The sequence below is a fragment of the Somniosus microcephalus genome, chromosome 2, assembly GCF_052327205.1.
Source record: "Somniosus microcephalus isolate GS21.2 chromosome 2, FLI_Smic_1.0, whole genome shotgun sequence".
NCBI lineage: Eukaryota > Metazoa > Chordata > Chondrichthyes > Squaliformes > Somniosidae > Somniosus > Somniosus microcephalus.
Genome location: NC_140988.1, coordinates 46077268 through 46103293, shown reverse-complemented (window position 1 = coordinate 46103293; position 26026 = coordinate 46077268). Strand labels below are relative to the sequence as shown.

Here is a 26026-nt window from a genome sequence, read left to right as displayed (position 1 = left end):
TTCTGGGAATATCCTAATTGCTGGTTTTCTGTGGACAGGGGGTGCTGGTGAATTCATGCTAAGTAGCTCTGTGTAAGCCTTTTTAAGCACTGTTTTGGCTTGCTCCAAGATACGCTGGAAAAGGCTTGACAGTAATCATCCTTCCCACTCTCAGCACAGTACTATATATTTAGTGAGGTAAGCCTTGTGAATGAACTGTAGTTAACTCAGAATACCCACTGGTGGAAACAGCTGCTCTGGTGAAAGTAACATTCATGGATGGGAAAGTGTGCTTCCTGCTCCTAGCAGCAATGCTCACTCCGCTAAGAGTCTCCACTGGCAGTATTGTGGATTCCTTAGGATGGTCTTTGCTAGCTGCTGGGAGTATGCAGTACATGTCAGCCCAATGATGATCTACTGACAAAGAAGGCAGATCAGCTGTTTCCTTTGGTGTGCTTTTCAATCAGGAGATGATCAGCAGCCTGTTTGAAATCATGACACAAGTTGGACATTGGTTTCACACCTGATTTTAATGCAAAAAGCAACACAACCACATTTTGATCTGCAAAGCTTGTGCAGTGGTGCAGAAGGTGGTATTAACGGGGATCTAATTAACTGTAGGTTTCTTACGACCTCCCTGTGATCAACCCACCATTTTACCGAATTGAAGAAAATATTTTGAGTTTATATTCATATTTAACTTTTTTTTTCCTCAAAAGCTCCATTTCTTTCACTCTAGCTTCTCCCTCTGTCTTCGCTATGCTAATCTTCTGAGATCCCCACCCTGCTCCTTCAATCCCCTTCCCACCCAACTCCTGACCCGTCAACTATCTTTCCTTGTCCAAATGTTCACTAACCTATTTAATGGCTCCCTTGGCACAGGCATTGTTCCACTTCCTGTTAATAATTCTATCATCACTCCCCTCTTCAAGAAGCCCACTCATTCCCTCCATCATCTCAAATTATTGCTCTCTTTCCTCTCTAAGATCTTTCAATGCATTGTCTTCACCCCCACTGCAACTGAAACCCTTGTCCATGCTTTTCTTACTTTTAGACTTAACTTCTCCAATGTTGTCCTTCCATTAACCCAATTGAGCCTGAAGTTCATGGATCTGCTTTCGGAAATGAATTTCCAACAATGTGAAGTACAAAAAAACTCATCAGCTTAAGATTTAAAACGCACTACTGTGGTAGAGAAATAAGCAACAGCAAGACAATAAGATTGTAAGAGAAAGTGAGGCACAGGCAGACTAGGAGAATAAAAATAATCAACAGACCTCCTTCCACCTCTACTCCCCCGCCCCCCGAGTGACTGAGACATGCAGATAATAAAACCTTAAAGTAAATTGGACAAATAAAGGTTTTTGAGTTTGTAGGTTGAGGGATGTGGTGCCAGCTTCATAGCTTTCTATCACAGCACACATGATATCTGAAAATTCCATTTGTATCAAGATTACAATTCTAAAATTTTACCTGTAGCTGTGCTATATAGTATTCACTGAAAACATAAATTTCCATGGTTGATACCACAAGATAAATACAGATGAGAAAGATCACTTGGCCCATCTTAGCTCGTCCATCAAGAATAAAAACGAGATTGCCCATCACCATCTATAATTGGTTCCTAAGTGAGTCAATGGTTTTAGCCATAACTATTCTACTGTCGCTCTACTATCTTATTACTGTTTGCATGAAAATGTTTTGTCATCTGTGATTGTTCTTTTCACCAGTTTTAACTTACATCCACTAGTTCTCGTATCCTTTAAAACCAGGCATTCATTAAGCATTGATAACTGAGTGAAGTAGACTTTTTTGCGAGGGGGAATCTGCATTGCAGCCTTTGCATTGTTCCTTATGTTGCCTTCGACTCTAATTTTATTTCTCCAAATTATTATAGTCACAACTGCGTTCTTTGTGGATTTGTTTTGGTACAAACTCAGGGCCTCTGCATGATTTTTTTTAAATGACGTTACACAAGAACTAAGTAATTGATCTGTCACTAGTGCTCTCGTGCAAAAAAAAAAAGCTTGAATTCTAATGTTCAAAATTGTTGGCATCTAGCATCACTATATTTCAGATTCATAAATTTCATGGGGTCTTGCCAAATTGTTTACAATTTCTGCAACCCTCATGTCTTAAAAGATACAACCTGTGCGCACCATACAAAATGGATAGTTTTAGTCATAGCAACACCCCAATTCAAATAACTGTTTCTTCGCTTAGTTCCTTTTCTCCTCTTCTCTTCCCCACCAAAGGAATAAAGACGTCTTTTATAAAGCTCATAATACATATTAGGAGAACAAAAGAAAACATTTATATAATTCTAGAGTAGTTTGTCTTAACTTTCCAAAGCAGTTCAGTTTCTTTACTCGGGTCTAGGGTTTTTTGTTTCTTAAATGGACTTTGACAGTCTCCAAATGCTGCAGGAGTAGGCTGAACAGGTACACATTCCCGTGGGTGTGGAGAAGGCAATTGTGACTGATTCCCTTGAACAAGTTTTGATGCCAGTGAAATTAGTGGTCGTTGGCGAGACTCTTCCATTCCTGTGGTCTGTGGGGCAGGTTTTGATTTTGAAGCACCAGTTTTACCCAGCGATCAGAAAAATGTTGGACTTACTCAGTGTCTGACCTCGAGCCAGCTATTACACAAGCATAGACTGGCTTCTACGGTATCAGATGCCCACTGCTAGTGCTTTCCATGCCTTTCTGAGCTGGACTCCTGTGTTTCATAAACTCCAAATCGACCAAAACTCCACTAATTTTACCCTCTTCCCTGCTCCACCTTTGGTGACAAAGCTTTCAGCTATCTCTGCCTTATTCTCTGAAATGCTCTCCTTAAACTCCCCTGCCTCGCTACCTACTTCCCTTGTCTTTGAAAGCCATTTCAAAACCAGCTCTTTGACGAAGCTTTTGATTATCTCTCCTAACTATCCACAAAGGCTTAGCATGTGCTTTCTTCTCTATGAAGTGTTTTGAGTCATTTTTCTACATTAAAGGTGCTATGCATGCAAGTTGTTATCCAAGTGTGATCTATCCTGGAGAAATCTGATGGGGCCTGTTCTGTCTCAAGGCTGTTGTTCAGAGCCCACCTGTACTGCAAATGCAGACACATCTGATTCTCTGCTTCCTCTTCCAGGGCTCTGCTGGAAGGGCATTATTTGCTACTATTTGGGCTCAACAGCATTGTTGCATTAGAGGTGCATTATTTATGTTAAACAAATTGCAGTTTAATGGTTATTACCAGTCACAGAAAGGTATGATCATACAGAATCTGCATTCGACCCATTGTGCCTGTGCTAGCTCTTGAAAGAGCTATCCAATTAATCCCACTCCCCGGCTCCTTCCCCATAGCCCTGCAATTTTCGCCAAGTATCTATCCAAGTCCCTTTTGAAAGTTACTATTAAGTCTGCTTCCGCCACTCTTTCAGATCATAACTCTGCATTAAAATATTTCTTCTCATCTCACCTCTAGCTCTTTTGCTAATTACCTTAAATCTGACTCCCCTGGCTACCGATCCTTCTGTCAGTGGAAACAATTTCTCCTTATTTACTCTATCAAAACCCTTTGTGATTTTGAACATCTATATTAAATCTCCCCTTAACCTTCTCTGCTCTAAGGAGAAGAATCTCAGCTTCTCCACATAACTGAAGTCCCTCATCCCTGGTACCATCTAGTAAGTCTCTGTGCTTTCTGCAAAGGCATCACAATTTCTTGTGAAGTAGCATTACATGGTCAATCTCATTTCTGAAATATTATTGAAACAATGGGTGGTTCAGACATAAGCATTTAAGGTTTGTACTAAGACAAACCAACTCTGCTCCTTGTTGCTGTACCAAAAGATCAATATATATTATAAACTAATTGTCTAATCTTGCTGATTTTGTAGGAGAACGAGTCACCCAAACCTCAACAAGCTCACAAACAGGAGCAAGAAGAGCAGGAGGAATTGGATTTCATGTTTGATGAAGAAATGGAACAGATAGCGGGACGCAAGAATACCTTCACAGATTGGTCAGATGATGACTCAGACTATGAAATTGATGATCGTGATGTGAACAAGATCCTGATTGTGACTCAGACTCCTCCTCACCTGCGCAAACATCCGGGTGGTGACCGTACAGGAAATCATGTTTCACGAGCAAAAATTACAACCGAACTGGCAAAGGCTATCAATGATGGCTTATACTACTACGAACAAGATCTTTGGATGGAAGAAAATGGGCCAGAATATTCAACAATAAAGGTGAATCAGAGTCTGGCTATATATTACTAATCGTACTTGGTTTGGTCAATGGCCTGAACCAGTCAATAGCTACAGTATATCAAATGGAATTGTTTTGTGTACCAAAGTTGTCTCCATTGAAGGGTACTACCATCAAATTAATGTGCCTGATGTTTTTATTTTTTTTAAATCAAATATTCTGTGTATTAGATCCTAATCAGTGATAGCCTGCTGAACTTGCTGTAAAATGGGTTAAAACCATCACCTTTCCTAGGGTGATGTATAATATATTCACCTACATTTGAAAGCTCTGTACATGGCATAACAGGTTTTTCTCTCCCTATTTTTAACACTGCTGGAGTTGAATGTAGACTTCTGGAGGGAAGACATGTATATCGCACAGTATGAAACTTTTTAAAAGTCCAGGGGGATGTTGCCACTAAAACCAGTTGTATGTGCTTTGTATAATATATAAATAGCACTTGTATTGAGAACAAGTAGCCTTTAAAGGTATGAAGGTAATGCTGACCTATAATTTAGCTTTTTGCTCATCTGTAAGACCAATGCAGAAGAAATACTTAGTTGACTCTTTTTTGTGGGGGGGGGTTACTAATTGGGAAAAATGAGCATCAGTGCTGCAAAGTTTTGAGCATTACTGAGCCTCCCTCTTTCCTTTCTCCACATCTCCTTTACTTGCAGCTAACGGAGATAGGTGTTGTGAGCCAGAGTAACAGATATTGGTCTGGATTTTCAAATTGAACTTGGTACCTATAAGTCTGTTCAGTGGGTATCTTCACTTGGGAATTGTTGCATTGTTGGATGAGATGTTAAAGCGAGGCTGCATCTGTCTGTTTTGACAGAAGCAGGGAGCTTCCCAATATCCTGGCCAATATTTTTTTCCTCAGCCAATACCACCAGAAGCATATTAAATGATCATTCATCCAGTCACTGTCAATGGCTGCCATATTTGCCTACTAATAGTTATTCCACTTCAAAGTAATTAATTGCATGTAAAGCATTTTGGAATGTTTCTGATGTGATGAGGTGCTATATAAATAGTTTCTTCTAGTACACTTGCTGGAGGTGGGGGGGTTATAATTGAAAGATGAGCATTAGTGCTGCAGTGTCATTGTGTATTTTGCTCCTTTTAGTTCTTCTGAAATAAGATGTATTGCATTTAATTATAAATATTGTCTATACAAAAAGGTTGAGTATGCGGCATCATACCAGCCAGTAGCATGTTTTCTTTGGCTGGGATGGCTCCAGATCAGCTCCCACATCAGTCCCAAAGTTGTGATCTGCATTAAAGTGAATTGAGTCACTCCAGGACATGTCCAACCCTCTGATATCACTATCAGCTCTGTGGGAGGGAGAGAGGTGAAGTCGTAGGTCTACCCTAAGGCAACAGATTGGAAGTTTTTTTTATAAAAAGATGTTTGTGATTTTTTTCATGTGCATACATTGGGGGAGTACTTTGAACAAGGCTTTCTGCCCTAAAATTTCTTAATTCTAAAATTTTAATTGTGGCTATTGGTTAGTGTTTTAAATGGCAGCGTAGAGTTAGTATTTCAGTTATCACTAAAGTTTATTGCCCAAAATTATCCAGTATCATTGCATGTTTTGCCCCTTTAGTTCTTCTGAAATATGCTGCATTGCATTTCATTGTAAATGTTAATGCCAGGGAAGATTCAGTAGCTACTTTGCTCACGTAATATCCATTGGGAAATATCCATATCTAACTTGGAAATTTTGATCGTACTAGTGGATCTTCACAATGATACAGGACCTTGGGCTCACTCGGTTCCTGCCACCCACCACTTCCTCACTTCAGCCTCTGGAGCAGGAGGCCAAGACTGGGAAGGAGTTAGCCTGGTTGCGAACAACAGGGTGAAGAGCGGAGGTAGTCGGCGTTACAGCCCCTTTGCAGCTCACTATATGATTGAAGCCAAATCCTATAGAGCAGGGAAGCCAGGGGGAATGAAACCTGCAGCCCGTGGCCAGTCAGGTCGAAACAAGAGTGAGGTTCAGAAGAGGTGAGATGCAAGAGCTGCCGCCATTGTTAGAAGACAAAATGGACTAGTCTTTTCCTTGTTGGTCTTGTGGTTCTCTTGGACTAAACAGATAATTAGATGGTTGTTTGGTCCATGGCAACCACGTGACCCATATTCCAATGAGATCAGTATGCGGCTACATACACGCATAGAAATACATAGAAGTTTCTACCTGGAAACTGGCCATTTGGCCCAATCGGCCCTTGTGGGCTTTTACCCTCCATGTGAGCAAATAGTTCTAACCACATTTACCCACGCTGTTTCCATATTTCTTCAACCCCTTTTCCTTTATCCACCTATCCAGTCTAATGAATGTTGACATACTTTCTGCTTCAACAACTAACTATGGAAGTGAATTTCACAGCCCCACAACTCTGTGTAAAGAAAGTTTCTCCTACCCTGTGTTCTAAATCTCTTGCACTTAACCTTGTATCTATGGCCCCTCATTCTTGGCCTCTCAATTACTGGAAGCAGTTTGCTTCAATTTACCCGGTCCTATTCTTTCATACTTTTAAGCACTCTGTTTGGTCAGGTAGCTAAAAAAGGGGCTTAAAATCAACATTTTTAATAACCTAAATGAATTGGTGGTAAGAGTTGGTTGGAGAAATCCCATTGGTAGAAAGGGGAAGCATTAATGTAAGCTATTAATGGGCATACTGAATGTACTAATGCATTTTATTTTGGAATGGAGATTTCAAGCTGATTTACATTCTTTGCACATTGTGCTGTATTCAAATCTCTTCCCTCTTTTGCAATATAAAACCTACTGGAATCTTCATCTTTGCCATTACAGGCATACCACCTTTGTGAAGAAGTATTTGACAATTTTATACATGTACAGTAGAACCTCACTGAATTGATCACCTACTGGACTTCAAAGTGGTCCACTCAGCTAGCTGAGTTAGTGCATACAGTCCACCTGCACACTGATGAGCAGTAGTATGTACAAAGGATCAGCTGTAGCATGGGTCCCTAATGTAACAAGTGAAAGTTGAAAACAATTCGATTTAGATTTTGTTTGCTCACCAGATACTGAAATATAGACTTGGATACAATAATTCTCAGACATTTCTGCAAGATACATCCCTTGCACATAGTGGGATCAACTGAATTTTGCATTTGATTTAGGGGTCAAAGTGACTTCCTGAATAATTAATGAGCTGGGTGAGTTAACAGGACAAAATTTGTATGCATAAATATTGATTTTAAAACAGGACTTTTAAAAAGTAATCTGATTAGCTGGATGGTTGATTTACATGGTTCTAATGCAAGTCATACCAAGATGTATAATTGTTTCTTGCCTACTGCATTATTGTGCTGAAAATCTTCTCGATCTCCTTTGTCCCTAAACAAATAGGCTTGCCAACTATTTCAAGCAAAAAAAGATCGGGATTAAATTTTCAATTTCACCGCCTGGTGGCAATGTGGCGGAATAGATTGCCCATCCGTCCTATTTGCATTGCATTGAAATCCACTCTGCCACATCACCACCCAGTCAGTGAAAATTGCCCCAGTTTTTTCTTGATACTGCACGCATACCGATACATAGAGGATATCTTAACAAATATAGTATTTTCTCACAAATGAAAAAGATTAGACTGAGGTCATTCAGGTTTCTAAAACAAAAATTGTAACTCTTTTGCTTTTCTACCTACAATATAGCAAGAAATTGAGAATTTTAAGAAGTTGAATGTGATCAGCAAAGAACATTTTGATATCCTGACACCTGAACCACCAGTTGACCCAAACCAGGAGGTGCCTCCTGCACCACCAAAGGCCCACCAAGGTAAGACCAGTATAATCTCGGGCAAAGAAAAATGTAATTCTTGCTTAGTGTATCTTTTTTAGACTGACTGATTCCAATTTCCTGTTATGATTTCAAGAGCAAGTTCATAATGATTGTTGAATTTAAATGCACAAAAAGTGGTGGGTGACGTATCATGTCTACTTTTACCACTTAAGTAAATTCTGTTTGAGAATTAAAATAGGCTAGATCACATTTACTGCATTATATCTGTAATGCATTAAAATTGACCCCTTCTGTTTTTACAGTCTTAACATTGAAGTGGATCAAATATCTACCAGATTTCACCAATGTTTCTATTTGGCATGCTTGCAGAAAATAAATTTGTGTGTGTGTGTGTCAATAGTGCAGTGTGGGGAGGAAGGTCCGGAAAGCAATAGTTAGGGAATAGACGGGCGTTTCTGCGGCCACAGACCTGACTCCAGGATGGTATGTTGCCTCCCTGGTGCCAGGATCAAGGATGTCACTGAGCGGCTGCAGTACTTTCTGAGGGGGAGGGGAGGATAACTGCCAGATGTCATGGTCTGTATTGGTACCAATGACATAGGTAGAAAGAGTGATGAGGTCCTGTTGGCAGATTTTAGGGAGCTTTGCAAGAGATTAATAAACAGGACCTCAAAGGTAGTAATAGTTATACAGCACAGAAAGAGGCCCATCGTGTCTGCGCCAGCCATCATCAAGCTCTATATTCTAATCCCATTTTCCAGCACTTGGCCCGTAGCCTTGTATACTCCCGATGCTATGCGCTACTGAGTAGAGAAATAGGAGGATAGAGCAGATGAATGCATGGTTGGAAAGATGGTGCAGGGAGGAGGTCTTTAGATTCCTGAGGCATTGGGACCGGTTCTGGGAGAGGTGGGACCTGTACAAGCCAGACAGGTTGCACCTCAACAGGGCCGGGACCAATATCCTCGGGGTTAGGGTTGCTAGTGCTGTTGGGAGGGTTTAAACTAACTTGGTGGGGGATGGGAACCTGAGTGTAGATTCAGAAGGGAGAGAAACAAAGCTGGAAATGGAAAGCAGAAAATTAGTAAGTGAGTTTGGAAGGCAGAGGAAACACAGGCTAGAAAATAGACACCAAAGGGGTTTGGCATTGCTTAATGGTATATACTTCAATGCAAGACGTCTAGTGAATAAGGCAGATGAGCTGAGGGCACAGATAGACATGTGGAAGTATGATGATATAGCTATTACTGAAACATTCCCATTACCCACCCCCATCCCCCAAAGGTATTGCCTCAAATGAAATTCCACCAGAAAGCTCCAACATTGAATCCACAATCAGTGCTGAGTTAGTGGATTACAGTTGGATGAGAGTGCCACAATTGACCTCTGCTCCTGGGTTTGGGAGGGGTGGGGGGGGTGCGGATTCACTAGGCCTCCCTTGCCTGATTGCTATCAAGTGTTTGTGTATGGATGTTGGGCGAGAACAGGATGGTACCTGGTTGTGAGTCCCCTTTCAGTTAAATAACCTACCAATACAGTTACGTTAAGAATAGCCACTTGGATGAGGTACCAAAGGATGAGGACAGGATTAGACTCTGCAGCGATGTCCCTCACAGTTTGCTGATGCTCCTTGTCTAGGAAAGACATGTAGTGCCTTGCACAACCTGAGGGTGCCCCAAAGCGCTTTACAGCCAATGAACTACTTTTTGGAAATGTAGTCACTGTTGTAATGTAGTGATGGCTTGGACATGAAGAATAGCCACTTGGATGCAATTCGGGATGGGCAATAAATGCTGGCCTTGCCAGTGACGCCCACATCCCATTAACAAATAAAAAAAAAAGGGCAGGAATGGCAGCTCAACATTCCTGGTTACAGGGTTTTCAGACAAGATAGAGAGGGGGATTAAAAAAGGAAGGGGGTTGCAATATTGATTAAAGAAACAATTATAGCTGTGAGGAGGGATGATATGTTATAAGGATCATCAAATGAGGCCATATGGGTTGAACTGAAACAAAAAAGGGGCAATCACACTGCCGGGCGTGCACTATAGACCCCCAAATAGTCAGAGGGAGATAGAAGAGCAAATATATAGGCACATTTCTGAGAAGTGCAAAAACAATAGGGCAGTAATAGTAGTGGATGTCAACTACCCTAATATTAACTGGGATAGAATCAGTATAAAAGATATAGGGGCCGCCGAATTCTTAAAATACATTCAGGAGAACTTTTTTAACTAGTGCGAGCAAGCCCAACAAGAGGGGACGGTTCTGGACTCAGTTTTAGGGAATGAAGCTGGGCAGGTGGAAGGGGTTATCAGTGGGAGAGCATTTTGGTGGTAGTGATCATAGTGCAGTTAGATTTAGCATAGTAATGGAAAAGGACAAAGGTGTAGACCAGGAGTAAAAGTTCTCAAGTGAGGAAAGGCCAATTTTGCTCAGCTGAGATGTGATTTAACAAAAGTGGACTGGAATCAGCTACTTGAAGGTATATCCGTGTCACAGCAGAGGGAGGCATTCAAGGAGAGGAGATAGAGAGGGTTCAGATCAAATATGTTCCCATAAAGAAAAAGGGTGGGACTCCCAAATCTAGAGTCCCCTGGATGCCAAGGGGTATACAGGCTAGGATAAGGCAAAAAAGGGAAGCTTATGTCCAATACCGAGAGCTAAATACTGCAGAAAGCCTAGAGGAGTATTTAAAGTGCAGGGATGAAATTAAAAAGGAAATTAGGAAAGCAAAGAGAGGGCATGAAAAAATATTGGCTAGTAAAATCAAGGAAAACCTAAAGATGCTCTATGTATTTATAAAATAAAACTAAAGAGAGAGTAGGGCCTAGTAGAGTCCAAAAAGGTAACCTGTGTGTTGAGGTGGAAGACGTGGGTATGGTTCTTAATGAATACTTTGTGTCTTAGAGTGTGACGATGCAGACACCGTAGTTGAGGAGGAGTGTGAAATATTAGATGAGATGAACAGAGTGAGAGGGGAATTATTAAGGGGTTTAGCATCTTTGAAAGTAGCTAAATCGCCAGACCTGGATGAAATGTATCCCAAGCTGTTAAGAGAAACAAGGGAGAAAATAGCGGAGGCTCTGACCATCATTTTTCAATCCTCTCTGGCTACTGGCGTGGTACTGGAGGACTGCTAACATTGTACCGTTGTTTAAAAAGGGAGAAAGGGATAGACCGAGTAATTCCAGGCCAGTCAGCTTAACTTCGGTGGTGGGCAAAATATTGGAAAAATTTCTGAGGGACAGTATCAGTCGTCATTTAGAAAGGCACGGATTAATGAAGGACAGTCAGCTTGGATTTGTTAAGGGGAGGTCGTGTCTGACAACTTGATTGAATTTTTTGAACCAGTAACAAGAGGATTGATGAGGGTAGTGCGTTTGATGTAGTCTACATGGATTTTATCGAGGCTTTTGACAAGGTCCCATGTGGCAGACTGGTCAGAAAAGTAAAAGCCCATGGATCCAAGGGAAAGTGGGAAGTTGGATCCAAAATTGGCTCAGTGGCTGGAAGCAAAGGGTAATGGTTGACGGGTGTTTTTGTGACTGGAAAGCTGTTTCCAGTGTGGTTCTGCAGGGCTCAGTACTGGGTCCGTTGCTTTTTGTGGTATATATCAATGATTTAGACTTCAATGTAGGGGACATGATTAAGAAGTTTGCAGATGATCCAAAAATTGGCCGTGTGGTTGATAGTGAGAAAGAAAGCTGTAGACTGCAGGAAGATCTCAATGGACTGGTCAGGTGGGCAGAAAAGTGGCAAATGGAATTCAATCCGGAGAAGTGTGAGGCAACGCATTTGGGGAGGACTAACGAGGCAAAGGAATACACAATAAATGGTAGGATACTGAAGTTTGGAGGGACCTTAGAGTGCATAGCCACAGATCCCTAAAGGTAGCAGGACAGGTAGATGAGGTGGTTAAGAAGGCATACTGGATACTGTCCTTTATTAGCCAAGGCATAGAATATAAGAGCAGGGAGGTTATGCTTGAACTGTATAAAACACTAGTTGGGCCATAGCTAGAGTACTGCGTACAGTTCTGGTCACCACATTACAGGAAAGATGTGATTGCACTAGAGAGGGTACAGAGGAGATTTATGAGGATGTTGGCAGGACTGGAGAATTTTAGCTGAGGAAAGATTGGATAGGTCGGGTTTGGTTTCTTTGGAACGGAGGAGGCTGACTGGAGACTTAATTGAGTTGTATAAAATCATGAGGGGCCTAGATAGAGTGGATAGGAAGGACCTATTTCCCTCAGCAGAGGTGTCAATAACCAGGGGCCATAGATTTAAAGTAATTGGTGGAAGGATTAGAGGGGAGTTGAGAACTTTTTCACCCAGAGGGTGGTGGGAGTCTGGAACTCACTGCCTGAAAATGTAGTAGAGGCAGAAACCCTCATCGCATTTAAAAGTACTTGGATATGCATTTGAAGTGCCGCAACCTACAGGGCTACGGACCAAGAGTTGGAAAGTGGGATTAGGCTGGAAAGCTCTTTTTCGGCCGGCGTGGGCACGATAGGTCAAATGGCCGCCTTCTGTGCTGTAAATTTCTATGATTCTACAGGAGTACAGTAGTGTTATGTTGTTAATGGACTAGGATCCAGAGAACATGAGCTCAAATCCCATCATGGCAGTTTGTAAATTTGAATTTGGTTTAAATAAAAATTAAGTAAGTCTAGAATAAAAAGTTATCAGTAAAAATCCACTGGTTCAATCTCCACTCGGCAGCAACCTAGGCATTAAATTCAGACATGACAACCCTGCAAAGTCCTCACCATCTGCGGTCTGGTGCCAAAGTGGAGAGTGTTACCCCACAAACTAGTCAACCAATAGCCTGACATAGGTCTGATTCTGTAAGTATGACTATCCGCCAATGTCATCCGACTCTGCCATCACCATCCCATGGTATGTCCTGTCCTACTGGCAGGACAGACCCACCAGAGGTATGACAGACCCACCAGAGGTATGAGCACAGTGGTATGCAGTCAGGTGGGAGTGGCCCTAAGAGTGCTCAACATTGCCTCCGGACCCCATGAAGTCTCATGGCTTGAGGTCAAACATAGGTATGGCAATCTCCTGCTGATTACCACTTACCACCCTTCCTCAGCCATTGAACCAGTACTTTTCCAAGTTGAGCACTGCAGGGAGGAAGCACTGAGGGTAGCAAGGGCAAAGAATGTACTCTGGGTGGGGCAATGTCCATCACCAAGAGTGGCTCGGTAATACCACCCCTGACCAAGCTGGCCTAGTTCTGAAGGACATAACTGCCAGACTGGGCTTGTGGCAGTTGGCGAGAACCAACACGAGGGAATAGCCGACTAGCAATCACTGTACAGCCCTTCTGGAGGCCAAGTCCCATCTTCACACTGAGAACACACTCATCGTGCTGTGTGGCACTACCACTGTCCTAAATGGGATAGATTAAGAACAGATCTAGAAGCTCAAAACTGAGCATCCATGAGGCGCTGTGGGCCATCAGCAGCAGTAGAATTGTATTCCACCACAATCTGTAACCTCATGGCCTGGCATATCCCTCACTCCTCCATCACCATCAAGCTAGATGACCAACCCTAGTTCAATGAGTGAAGAAGAGAATGTCAGGAGCAGCACCAAGCATACCTGAAAATGAGATGCCAACCTGGTGAAACTGCAACACAGGACTACATGCATGCTAAACAGCAGAAGCAGCATGTTATAGACAGAGCTAAGCAATCCCACAACCAACGGATCAGGTCAAAGCTCTAGTCCTCCCACCTCCAGTCGCGAATGGTGGTGGACAATTAAGCAACTAACAGGGGGAGGAGGAGGCTCCATAAATATCCCTGTCCTCCATGATGGTGAAGCCCAGCACATGAGTGCAAAAGACTAGGCTGAAGTGTTCGCAGCCATCTTCCACTGGAAGTGCCAAGTGGGTGATCCTTCTTGGCCTCCTCCTGAAGTCCCTACCATCACAGATTCAGGTCTTCAGCCAATTCAATTCAATTCACTCCATATGATATCGAGAAATGGCTGAATGCATTGTGCACAGCAGTGGCTACATACGGGTCCCGGCAACATCCCAGCTGTAGTGCTAAAGACCTGTGCTCCAGAATTAGCCGTGCCTCCAGCCAAGCTGTTCCAGCACAGCTACAACACTACATCTACCCAAAAATGTGGGAAATTATCCAGGTTTGTCCTGTCCACACAAAGCAGGACAAATCCAACCTGGCTAGTTACCATCCTATCTTCTTAGGCAGTCCCTCAGAACCGAGGATGACTTGCTTCCACACTAAAAATGAGTTCTCGGGTGACTGATGAGTCCAATGCGAGACCTACAGCCTCTGTCACAGGTGGGGCAGATGGTGGTTGAAGGGGCGGGTGGGTGGGGTGCTTGGGTTGACGTGCGCTCCTTCCGCTGTTTGCACTTGACTTCCGCTTGCTCCCGGCGAAGAGGCTCGAGTTCGCCGCCTTCCTGGATGCTTCTCCTCCACTTTGTGCGGTCTTGGGCCAGGGATTCCCAGGTGTCGGTGGGGATGTCGCACTTTTTCAAGGAGGCTTTGAGGGTGTCCTTGAAGCATTTCCTCTGCCCACCTGGGGCTCTCTTGCCATGTCGGAGCGCTTGTTTTGGGAGTCTCGTATTGGGCTTGCGGACAATGTGGCCTGTCCATAGGAGCTGATTGAGCATTGTCAAAGCTTCAATGCTGGGGATGTTGGCCTGAGTGAGCACACTGATGTTGGTGTGCCTATCCTGCCAATGGATTTGCAGGATCTTGCAGAGGCAGCATTGGTGGTACCTCTCCAGTGCTTTGAGGTGCCTGCTGTACATGGTCCATGTCTTTGAAGCATACAGGAGGGCTTATTTTCTATAAGCTTACTTTCAATCATCAGCAAAGTGATGGAAGGAGTCGTCAACAGTGCTATAAAGCGGCACTTACTCATCTGCTCACCAGTGGTCAATTTGGGTTCTGCCAAGACCACGTAGCTCCAGACTTCATTACAGCCTTGGTACAAACATGGATAAAAGAGCTGAATTTCAGAGGTGACATCAAGGCAGAATTTGACAGAGTGTGGCACCAAGGAGCCACAGTAAAACTGAGGCCAGTGGTGATCAAAGAGAAAACTCTCCAGTGGCTGGAGTCCTACCTAACAAAGGAAGATGGTTGTGGTTGTTGGCGGCCAATCATCTCAACCCCTGGACATCACTGCAGGATAGCGACCTCAGCCCAACTTTCTTCGGCTGTTTCATCAATGACCTTCCCTCCATCATAAGGTCAGAAATGGGACTGTTTGCTGATTACACAGTGTTCAGCTCCATTAACAATTCCTCAGATATTGAAGCAATCCATACAACATCCAGGCTTTGGCTGATAAGTGGCAAGTAACATTCACACCATACGTGCCAGGCAATGATCATCAACAGGAACAGAAAAGTTATTTTAATGGGAGACTTTAATCAACCTAATATAAATTTCTCATGAAGCAGTCCATCCCTGCAAGCAGCAAGACTTGGTCAATATTCAGGCTTGGGCTCATAAGTGGCAAGTAATATTTGTGCCAGATAATGACCACCTCCAACAAGACAGAGGTGTTACCATCGCTAAATCCCCCACCATCAACATCCAGGGGGTCGCCATTGACCAGAAACTCAACTGGACCAGCCACATAAATGCCGTGGCTACTAGAGCAGGTCAGAGGCTGGGTATTCTGTGGTGAGTGACTCACCACCTGACTCCCCAGAGCCTCTGCACCACCTACCAGGCACAAGATCAGGGGTGTGAAGGAATAATCTCAACTTGCCTGAATGGATGCAGCTGCAAAAACACTCAAGAAGCTTGTCAGCATCCAAGACAAAGCAGTCCGCTTGATCGACAGCTCATCCACCACCGGTGCACCATGGCTGCGGTGTGTACTATCTACAGGATGTACTGCAGCAATTTGCCAAGGCTTCTTCGACAGCGCCTCAAAGGACTAGGGCAGCAGGTGCTTGGGAACACCACCACCTCCAAGTTACACCATCCTGACTTGGATATTGATTGCCATTCCTTCATTGTTGCTGGGTCAAAATCCTGAAACTCCCTACCTAACAGGAATAACTTCCCGTGGACTGCAGCGGTTCAAAATGGTTCACCACCACCTTCCCGAGTAACTAGGGATGGACAGTAAGTGCTGGCCTTGCACGTGGTGCCCACAACCCAAAAATGTCTTTTTTTAAGTCAGGATTATACCTGCTCAACTAGTTAATAGGGTCACGAGAACTCTGATGATGTAAAACACTTCCAGCCATAAAGTATTTTATTTTGTAAGTGATAGTTCACATTTGAGATTTGTTCATGTTGGCATTGTGGCTGCAGATTTTGAGGCTTTGCAATTTGGCCAGTAAAGAGATTCCCTTCAAGGAATTATATTACAAAAAAAAATTCAGGTGTTGCTATTCTGTTCTGGAATACACCAAACTGAAAAGTAGTTTCCTCTTTTTTTCTCCATTGATCTTCCTTGTGGGAAATGGGCTGGTTCCACAAGGTTTTGTACTTCACACAAGTGGCTATTCTTCATTTGTGAGCTTAGCCAGTGAGCTACAGCTGGCTATTAGACCAATGGGCCATCAGAGACCAGCTCAGTTATGGTGTCCATACATATGCTTCAGCTGGGGTCACTGAACAGTGATCAACTATAATTTATCGTCTTTTTAACCCTCCCCAGCCTGAAAATGGTGCACTACCATGCAATATTGTACATGTACCCACCTAGCTACCAAAGGAGCAAGAGTTTTAATATTTTGCTTTGCAACTCTTACCTGTATTAAAAGCATGATGCTCCATTTTTAAAAACATTTTTCTTCGATAATTTGAACTTAACATGAAAATAAAATATATTGTGAAATAATTCTTGTTTAACCATATTTGCTATTGTGGATTTATGAAAAACAGACTGGTACCATATGGAATTTATGAAATGTCAAGAGGTCTAGTACAGGAAACTTTGGTTTATCCGGAGGTTGTATGTCCGGAATACGCGATCTAACGGCAAAAATCAGGAGCCGTTTTCTATAAGTTTTTTTAGTTCTCGTTCTTTTTTTTTTCCCAGTCAGGCACTGCAAGGTCTGTAGCTATAGCAACCGCTTCAGCTAGAGACGCTTGCAGCTGCAGCCGACTCTTTAGAAGCTGTTGTTAAGCAACAGTGTTTGTTGTCAGATACGGAGATGAAAACCTCTGTATGCTTTAACATTAACTTTGTATGTCCGGCAGTTTTGATAGATCGGCAACATGCCGGTCCCGTCGGTGCCGGATATCACAAAGTTTCCTGTAGTACACATTTATTGCTGCACCCAGCTTTTAACAAGCTGAATTTTGATTCTTTATAGTGTGAGATTAGAATGTCAATGCCCATTAACAGCTATACATGATTACTTTGCGATGTCAAAAAATAAATAATCCCTTTAAATAAAATGGCAATATTTGAGTAATGGAATGATATTTGAAATGAACTCGTACTGCGGTTATTTTTGGTGCATTTGCAGTTATAGGACACTGCATCTTTAAGTTGGCACATCCACGTTTGTATGCGCATTTAAATCAGGTTTGTAAACTGAAGGGGGGGGGGTGGTGGAGAGCTTGCTTTCTATGTTGAATGTTTCCCTGTTACTCCATGCTTGGGCTGTGAAAAGTTAAGTACAAAATCTGTGCAACTTGAAGGAGAAAAAATTGCAGGGATATGGGGAAAGAGCAGGGGAGTGGGATTGACTGGATTGCTCTTTGAAAGAGCCGGCGTAGACTCGATGGGCCGAAAGGCCTCTCCGCCTGTGCTGTACTATTCTATGAATTAATACTAAGCGATCTGGAATTTATTTGAATACTATAGGGCTTAATAATGCCATCCTTAACTATTTTTCTGATAAAACAATCCTGTATCTAATTTGTACATGTTCAGCTTTCTTAAAGTAACATTAAAAAATGATCAATCCCAGAAGCGCTTCTCTTAATGTGGGCACTCCGAAGGAGCTGGAACTACAGATTTCTGGCAAACTGCAATCTTCTTCCTTTTCCCAGCCCCTCTGCCCTGCTGAGACAGGCACAGTGGGTTTAAGATTATCAATTACTGTACCTTATCTGACTGCAACATGGGCCTGTTTGTGGAATTTCTCCGAATCTCCAATTCATAGAATAATACAGCACAGAAAGAGGCCATTCGGTCCATTGTGTCTGTGCTGGCTCTTTGAAGGAGCTATCCAACTAGACCTACTCCCCTGCTCTTTCCCCATAGCCTTGCAATCTTTTCCTTTTCAAGTATATATCCAATTTCCTTTTGAAAGTTACTATTGAATCTGCTTCCACCATCCTTTGAGTATATTTCAGATCATCATAATTCACTGTGTAAAATAATTTCTCCTCATCTCCCCATTGGTTCTTTTGCCAATTATCTTAATCAACCTCCTCTGGTTACCGACCCTGCTTCCAGTGTAAACCGTTTCTCCTTATTTACTCTTTCAAAACCCACAATTTTGAACACTTCTATTAAATCTACCCTTAATCGTCTCTGCTCTAAGGAGAACATTCTGAGCTTCTCTAGTCTTTCCACATAACTGAAGTCCCTCATTCTTGTACCTATGCTTGCCATCCTCCATTTAGCCCATGGGTTTTACTACAGTTGCTCAAGTACCATTTTGCATTCTTTAAGTACCTAACTCTGAATTTGTGGGCATTCACCCCTGAGAATAGCAGAATCTGAATGCCAGTGAAGACTGGTATTTGAATGGTAACCCACTTCTGTACTTGGCTACTATTTAAAACAAAAGAATGTGTTACAGAAACAAATCTTGAATTATTTGTGTCTGACAGATTATGCTGAAGAGTTAGCCAACAAGCTGTTTGGTGTTGCAGAGCCGCCACCATCAAACCTAGCCCGTTCTTTGCCTACAACTGTACCAGAATCTCCAGTGTGTCCTGCCAGAACGCCTAGGACTCCACGTACACCTAGGCTACAGGATCCCAATAAAACTCCACGGTTCTATCCTGTTGTGAAAGAAGGACGACCATTGGATATTGAGGTATAATAAATGTTTATTCTTATTTTGAGTGAAATAGATCTTGAATTGCATTATTTTTGGCCCAGTGTTCTAAATGTACTTGCACCATACACAGTGATGTCACCTTCAGTTTTTGTATTTCGTAAAACATCACAACTGAGAATAGGCATCCCAGTGAGAACTACGCTTTGCAACGTATGCATCAGTTTAGTACTAATTTGAAATTAAAAATTTACCATTATCTTTTATCATTCTAGTTTTATTTATTTGCCTATTGTATGATTTAAACAGAATACATGATTTTAAAAAAAAACTATGGCCACATTATCCGGCGGGATCTCCTTATGCAGCATCTATTTGCATCATTGCTCAGGATTATGGAATGCTGGTATATTGCTGATTATGTAGTACCTCAATTTGGATGCTTTCCTTTAGCTGTATTTGGTTTTTTTCCTTATTTTTCTCGCCACTCTTTTTCTCTCTCTCCCCGTTTTATTCTTTTACATATTGCAACGTATCTGTGGGTATAAAAATGTAATTTACAGAATACTTTTTTTTTAAATGTTTATGCTCTTCCTATAGCATTTTACCAAACACAATTTTTTCTGTTGGGAAGGGAAGTGAGTTTGCTTTCAGGGAAATACGTGAAAGGTAATCCTGGTTAAATTAGGAATTCAAAAACTTACTATCAAAGATAAGTCACTTAATCTGGTTAGGCAGCTTTAACTCTATATATGGATGTATATGCTGTATATTCAAATGAATTTAAATCGGGATATGTTTTATTACTTTACCATCATATCCATTTTGTACAGTACCAGTCTTGCAATGCGTCCCTATTTAACCTCATAATCTCTTCACCTCAGGCCCTTTCTGACCTCACAGTGACTTGGCCCAAATACATGATGTGAATGTGTACACTGAGGGTAAAGTGTAATTTACTGAGGCAGAAGCTAAGTTATTGGTAGTTTTTAACTTCAAGGAGGTTGTTATTACAGACACCAAGGAAAAGAAAGACGAGGCATAGTTCAAATCCACCACTTGAGTGTCATATTGGCTGGGTTATGGATTCGAAAGAACACAGACCAAGAACGTCGTCTGTTAGGTAAATGCTTTTGTTAATAGATCTGACTACATTATTTTTATTTAAAAAGTGTAGAAACACAATGCAATTGTAAGCCAATATTGTGATACAGTACTTGCATAGTTGCATCAATTTTACAAAAGCGCTTAGTTGATATACATCGAATGCATAAAGCAATTTCGTGGTGCACAAAAATGGAGAATACAGCTCCATATATGTACTGTAATTGTGACACCAAATTTGCAACATTGACAAGTTGAGATGTTTGTTATGGCATATCTGTACACTGGATATGTTCACTTGTCTCTCAGCTTAATAATAGGAAATACTTTCCATCAAATTTCATGAGGTTCCTTTATTCAGTGTTCATGCTGCATTCTTGAACATATAGTTTTTTATGCTACAGAAAGTATTATTGATGAATAAAATGTGTAATTCACAAATACGCATTTCTATTTAACCCAATGGGTATTACTGTTGGATGACAATAGTTTAGATTGCCTACCTATTGCCGGGATGGAAAATCTAGCCCTATGATAGGATTATTTAGGAAGTTTGTGAAAGATCAACATATACAGGTAACTTGCAAATGCCATAGACAGGTTTTGATGTCTGTTTTCCAAACTAACAAAAATGACTTCCTTGCTAAAATAAAATATACTGAGCAAAATGATCTTGTGCACAAGTCGCACTCCAGATTTTCTCTGCATCAGCAGTGCAAAATAGTTATTTTCATGACTAGTTTACAGAAAATTCATAAGTTTAAAAACCCTCCTTGTTAGAGCCATCCAGTAACTCTGGTAATTGTACAAATGTCAGCCTGGAAGATTCCAAGTTTTGAATCTCTGACCCCTTCTCAGACATTTGCTTTAGTTATAGATTTGACATTTGAACTGCATTGCACAAAAGCATTACAGAAAGACAATTAATATATCTATCTTTAAGGCGAGGGGATGTGGTTTAGAACTGCTGCAATTCAACTTGCACTAATTGTTTTCCAGGTCTGTTGCACCCAAATTTCCCTGCTCCTCCAATTGAAGACTGTATAATATTGAGTAAATTTCACAATGTCCAGAAAAACAAACTAAATGCCTCCAGAACTGATCCTTTTCTGTTGTTCCTTTTATGTCATTCAATGTTTTGCTTTAAAGTAATTCCAAAGTACTGGTAACCATGAAATATCAGTATTCTTTCTGATTTATGGATCTAAAGGCTCATAAATTACAGCAAATGGCATGTTTTGGAAGAATTTTCATTTTCTTTCCCTTTTTAGTAATGGTAACCTTTCAAGCTTTGAAGAAGTTCTACTAAGAAGCAGAGACACTTCTTTTGAGTCAACCAGTTAATCCTAAAACATAAATACTTTTGCTACCACAGACACCAACACTAAGCAGCAATTTTACCACCTATATAGGGAGAATATGAAAGCAGTGGTAGCAGAAACAGTATGAGAGCAGGAATAGACATAGCCTCAGGCACAGACAGACCGAGGGGGCAGCGCAAGGTAGAGGCCTGGATTTTCCACTTTGGGCGGAATCTGCGATCTGGGCGCAAATTGCTCTAGTTTGCGGAAGTGGTTTTCCCCCTCAAGTTTCTGTTCAAACTAATTTGCATATTGCTGAACGTAGAATCTGCCATGAACCAGCGCAATCGGGCACTGTTTTAGAACATAATTTTAATTTTTTTAATTTGCATTAAAAATGTCCATTGGTATACTTGCGTGGTAACCTGGTGCAGCTTTATTAATCCAGCTGAAAATGAGTTTATAACAAAAAATAAGCATTTTTAATCAGTGTCTAGTCCACTAGTGAGTAACCTGATTTTAAATAACAAACTAACGTTTAGAAAAACTATAGAGAAACATTTACAAGTAACTGGTGTACAGTAGTCAGTTTCTTAGTAAATTAAAAATATCTATATATTTAAGAGCTTTAAAACAAGTCTATTGATGTCCTTGTGTCTAAAAGAAGCTCGATTTTAAGAGCCTCCTCAAAGACCCGCAAGCGGCGCAATTAGCAGGAAATCACAATGGTGATTAATTTGATCTGGGGCGGCCAGTTTTGTAGGCAGGGCCGACTTGTAGTGCGATGTTTTTCAAACTAGCGCAAGCGATCGTGGAAACTCTGCGTTGAACGTAATTTGTGCTTAAAATTCCACGCTCTTTTGTGTTGGTTTGGCCGATTTCTGGCAAATTGCGCTGGAAAAAAACGTGGAAACTCCTGACCAGAAAGTGGAGAAAGCACAAACCAGCTTCAGCATTGGATCCACAAGAAACTTGATGGGGGACACTCTAGTGAGGAAAATAAGAATTAAACTCTTAGTTTTGACATTGTTTTTGTTTGTTTAGTAGTTCAAATGCCAGTCCTTCAGAAGGTACACCATTTGTTGGAAGTTACGGCTGCACACCAAACTCACTGCCCAAGTTCCAGCATCCTTCCCATGAGCTTTTAAGAGAAAATGGCTTCACCCAACAAGTTTACCACAAATATCGTCGGAGGTGTTTAAATGGTGAGCCTGTTTCCTGTATCTTGTGGCGGTTGGATAATTCAAGAGTAAAGTGCACATAAAAGTTACTCATCAAAAATAGCAGTTGCTTATACTAAAAGCTTGTACGGTGTTTTTATTTCAAGATATCTTTGCAGTTTTGAACTAGACTGATCTTACTAAGATAATGAAGGTTTCTCTTCTAGTGTACAACTGAAAAAAGAAAAATATTTTAATGTATTAAATTATCGCAAGATGGGAATTTTGGGTGGTGTAGCAAGTAATGACAAATGCCACTGAACCTCTTGGGCCCTGGGTTTTAATCCAGGACAGACTGCTTCTCTTGGTTGTAAGGGGCCTGCGTTAATTGTGTTTGAGCAGTCTCAACTTAGTTTCCAGCAGCTGTGACTCTGTTGCACACAACGGAGCATCGTTTGGCAGTCTCGCACAGACCATAAAGATGCTGACACGCTATATGATGGAGATGGACAGGGGTGGGGGTGCGGTTGGTTGTATGTTTAATGTGTTTGATCAGTCTCAACTCAAATCCTTACAACTAGTGCAGTAGGTATTGCTCTTTGACATTGTGGCAGCATAGACTGAGCATCTATGTTATACATGATCTAGATTACTAATGCTGGATGCCAAAAAATATAACTTCATTTCTCAGCGCAATTATCAAATAATTGCAGATTTTGGTTCATTTTAAAAGCTAATTCATAACCTGAAACTGAAGGCACAGCTTCTGGTGCAAAAGAATGTTTATAAATTTTGCCTAATTGTTCAGTACTTTGGTGTTGATTTAGACCAAAGTGCCCCACGCTCTGAAAGTAAGTGAAGAAAGAAGATATATCTATGTTTTTATTCTTTTCAGAGACTTGTAAGGTTGTAAAACTCCGAAGAACGCGCAATGTTATAGAGCTCTGCTGATTTTGAGTTTTATATCATGTTTTTGTGAAGTCTGCTGGGAAATTCCTCCATAGAGCTTCATTGTTACAGTTCTGGTGTTCTCCTGGGTTTGACTTGTAGTCACAGCAAAAGGCATTTTCTATAAGAGGGCCAGGTCTTCTATGAACTGAAACTTGCACCATTATGCATGTTATGAATAAAATAGCATGGCATAGGATTAAGTTACCCTTTTACCACAGAATTACACACCAGAGAACACTTGGGTTGCCCACCACACACCCCATCCACTCAAAAGGTGTAAAATCCCAGTCACACTATCCTGTTCACGCCCAAACTAATAATCAAATTTATTTACAAACAATAAAATGACGTAGAATAATTCAGAAATGGACTAGCAGCACAATACTTGATTTATGCCATGCAAATATCACAAAGCTCCTCTTAGCTGCTTCATGTGAAATAAATGATGTGAAACCGAAAGCTAAAGATTACAGGAAAAATCCACAGCTCTTGTCTTTTACTGGGACTTCAGGGTGGTGCTGTCTGAATATCAAATGGATTCTTTTCAATGGTCTAGACAACTAAGATTGTTGCACTTTTATCAACTGTCTTTCTTTCAAAGTATTTCCTGATGGGTCAGATTAAAGGTAATGATGGTCTATTTCATCCAGTCTGCAAACTTGTATACATAACATCTCCAGACATCATTATCATCTGATGTAATTAACATCAAACAAGGTAAGCTAGCTAGGAAACATAGAAATGTGGATATCTCTAGCCAGTTTTGTGTACTGGCTATAACCCTGTCACATGGACGCACCATGTCTTAGCCATTTTAAACAATTTTTAATATACTTTATGCTACATCTAAAGTCATATTAAAAAAATTACACTGTTTGAATCCTGACAAAGCTCTGGTTCTAGCACACTCATTCCTTTTCCAGGCTCTTTCAAGCTGATTTTAAAAGGATATTGGGAAAGGTACAGATCTCATTGCATCTTTTCTTTTCAGAGAGGAAGCGATTAGGAATTGGGCAGTCCCAGGAAATGAACACACTGTTCCGTTTCTGGTCCTTCTTCCTCCGAGATCACTTCAACAGGAAGATGTACGAAGAATTTAAACAGTTATCTCTTGAGGATGCAAAAGACAATTACAGGTATAATAATCAGTTGCAGTCTACAGTTGAAGATGAAAAACAAAGTATGCAATAAGAAACGGCAATTCTTCTTGATTCAAATCAAATGGAGGATTTTAATCCTTCCACAACAGCAACTTGCATTTATGTAGTGCATTTACTGTTGTAAAACATCTCAACGCGCTTCACGGGAGCACTCTAAAACAGAATTTGACACCAAGCCACATAATCTGATATTAGAACAGGTGACCAAAAGCTTGTTCAAAGAAGTAGGTTTTAAGGAGTGTCGTAAAGGAGAGTGAGGCGGAGACCTTTAGGGAGGGAATTATAGAGCCGAAGACCTAGGTAGTTGCAGGCACGGGTACCAATGGTGGAACGACACAAATTAGGGATGTGCAAGAGGCCAGAATTGGAAGAGTGCAGAGATCTCTCAAGGTTGTCGGGCTGGAAGAGGTTACAGAGATAGGGATGTGGGGGGAGGCCATGGAGCGATTTGAAAACAAGGATAAGAATTTTAAATTGAGGTGTTGCCAGACTGGGAGCCAAGTAAGTTAGCGAGCACAGGGGCGATGGGTGAACGGGACTTGGTACGAGTTAGGATACGGGCAGCAGAGTTTTGGATGAACTCAAGTTTACGGAGGGTGGAAGATGGAAGGCCAGCCAGGAAAGCATTGGAATAGTCAAGTCTAGAGGTAACAAAGGCATGGATTAGGGCTTCAGTAGATGTGCTGAGGCTGGGGCAGAGACGGGCAATGTTATGGAGGTGGAAGTAAGTGATCTCGGTGATGGAGCGGATATGGGGTCGAAAACTCTGCTCAGTTGGAGGAAATCAAGAGAGAGCCATGGGACTCTCTTTTTATAATAAAAAAAAAAAAAATTGCACCTTGGATTGTGTAGCAGCCTCACTCTAAAACAAGACTGCACTTGTTTTCCTTTATTTATTAGCTTGTCTGTGTTAACACAGCAAAGAAATGTTTTTATTTACTAGTAAGAAGTGTTATAAAGTATTTATTAAAATATTCATTGTCTATTCTAAATGTATATATTGATTGTATAGATAAAAAATGTGGGTTAATTAATGTTAATTTAAAAAGTCACATTTTTCAACCCAATGTGGACACTCCTTGTTTTGGATGACCTCACTAGCTTAGAGGAACCCCGTGCTTCCAGAACAGGTCTATTGATTGCAATGTGGGATTCGTATTTGGTTCTCAACAAACTAACATCAGACATGGATTACTGTGGGCTTCAGTTCGTCTCCGATAATACTGTTAGTTTGCTAGTACTTGTATGGACATAGAGTTAGTAACCTTCATGTATCAGTGATAGGTCCACCTGATTTTACCTAGAATGGACACTACTTATACTTGCTTTCCTTTTTTACCTGAAGTTTGAGTTTCACCTAATTTG

At 41.3% G+C, this 26026-nt stretch overlaps 1 protein-coding gene across 7 annotated transcripts in view; it reads left to right on the top strand.

The window, feature by feature from the left end:
- The window catches only part of LOC147122692 (la-related protein 1B-like), a 125790-nt gene that overhangs the window by 84309 nt on the left and 15455 nt on the right, over positions 1–26026 (top strand). For all 7 annotated transcript variants that reach the window (XR_015081416.1, XM_086009259.1, XM_086009287.1 and 4 more), the window contains 6 exons: positions 3866–4222; positions 7915–8038; positions 18816–19024; positions 20002–20108; positions 22435–22595; positions 24493–24637. Coding sequence is in view for 6 of the 7 variants with exons in the window: in XM_086009259.1 (XP_085865385.1) it covers positions 3866–4222; positions 7915–8038; positions 18816–19024; positions 20002–20108; positions 22435–22595; positions 24493–24637 (1103 nt within the window). In the remaining variant the exon portion in view is untranslated. The remainder of the gene's footprint in view (positions 1–3865; positions 4223–7914; positions 8039–18815; positions 19025–20001; positions 20109–22434; positions 22596–24492; positions 24638–26026) is intronic.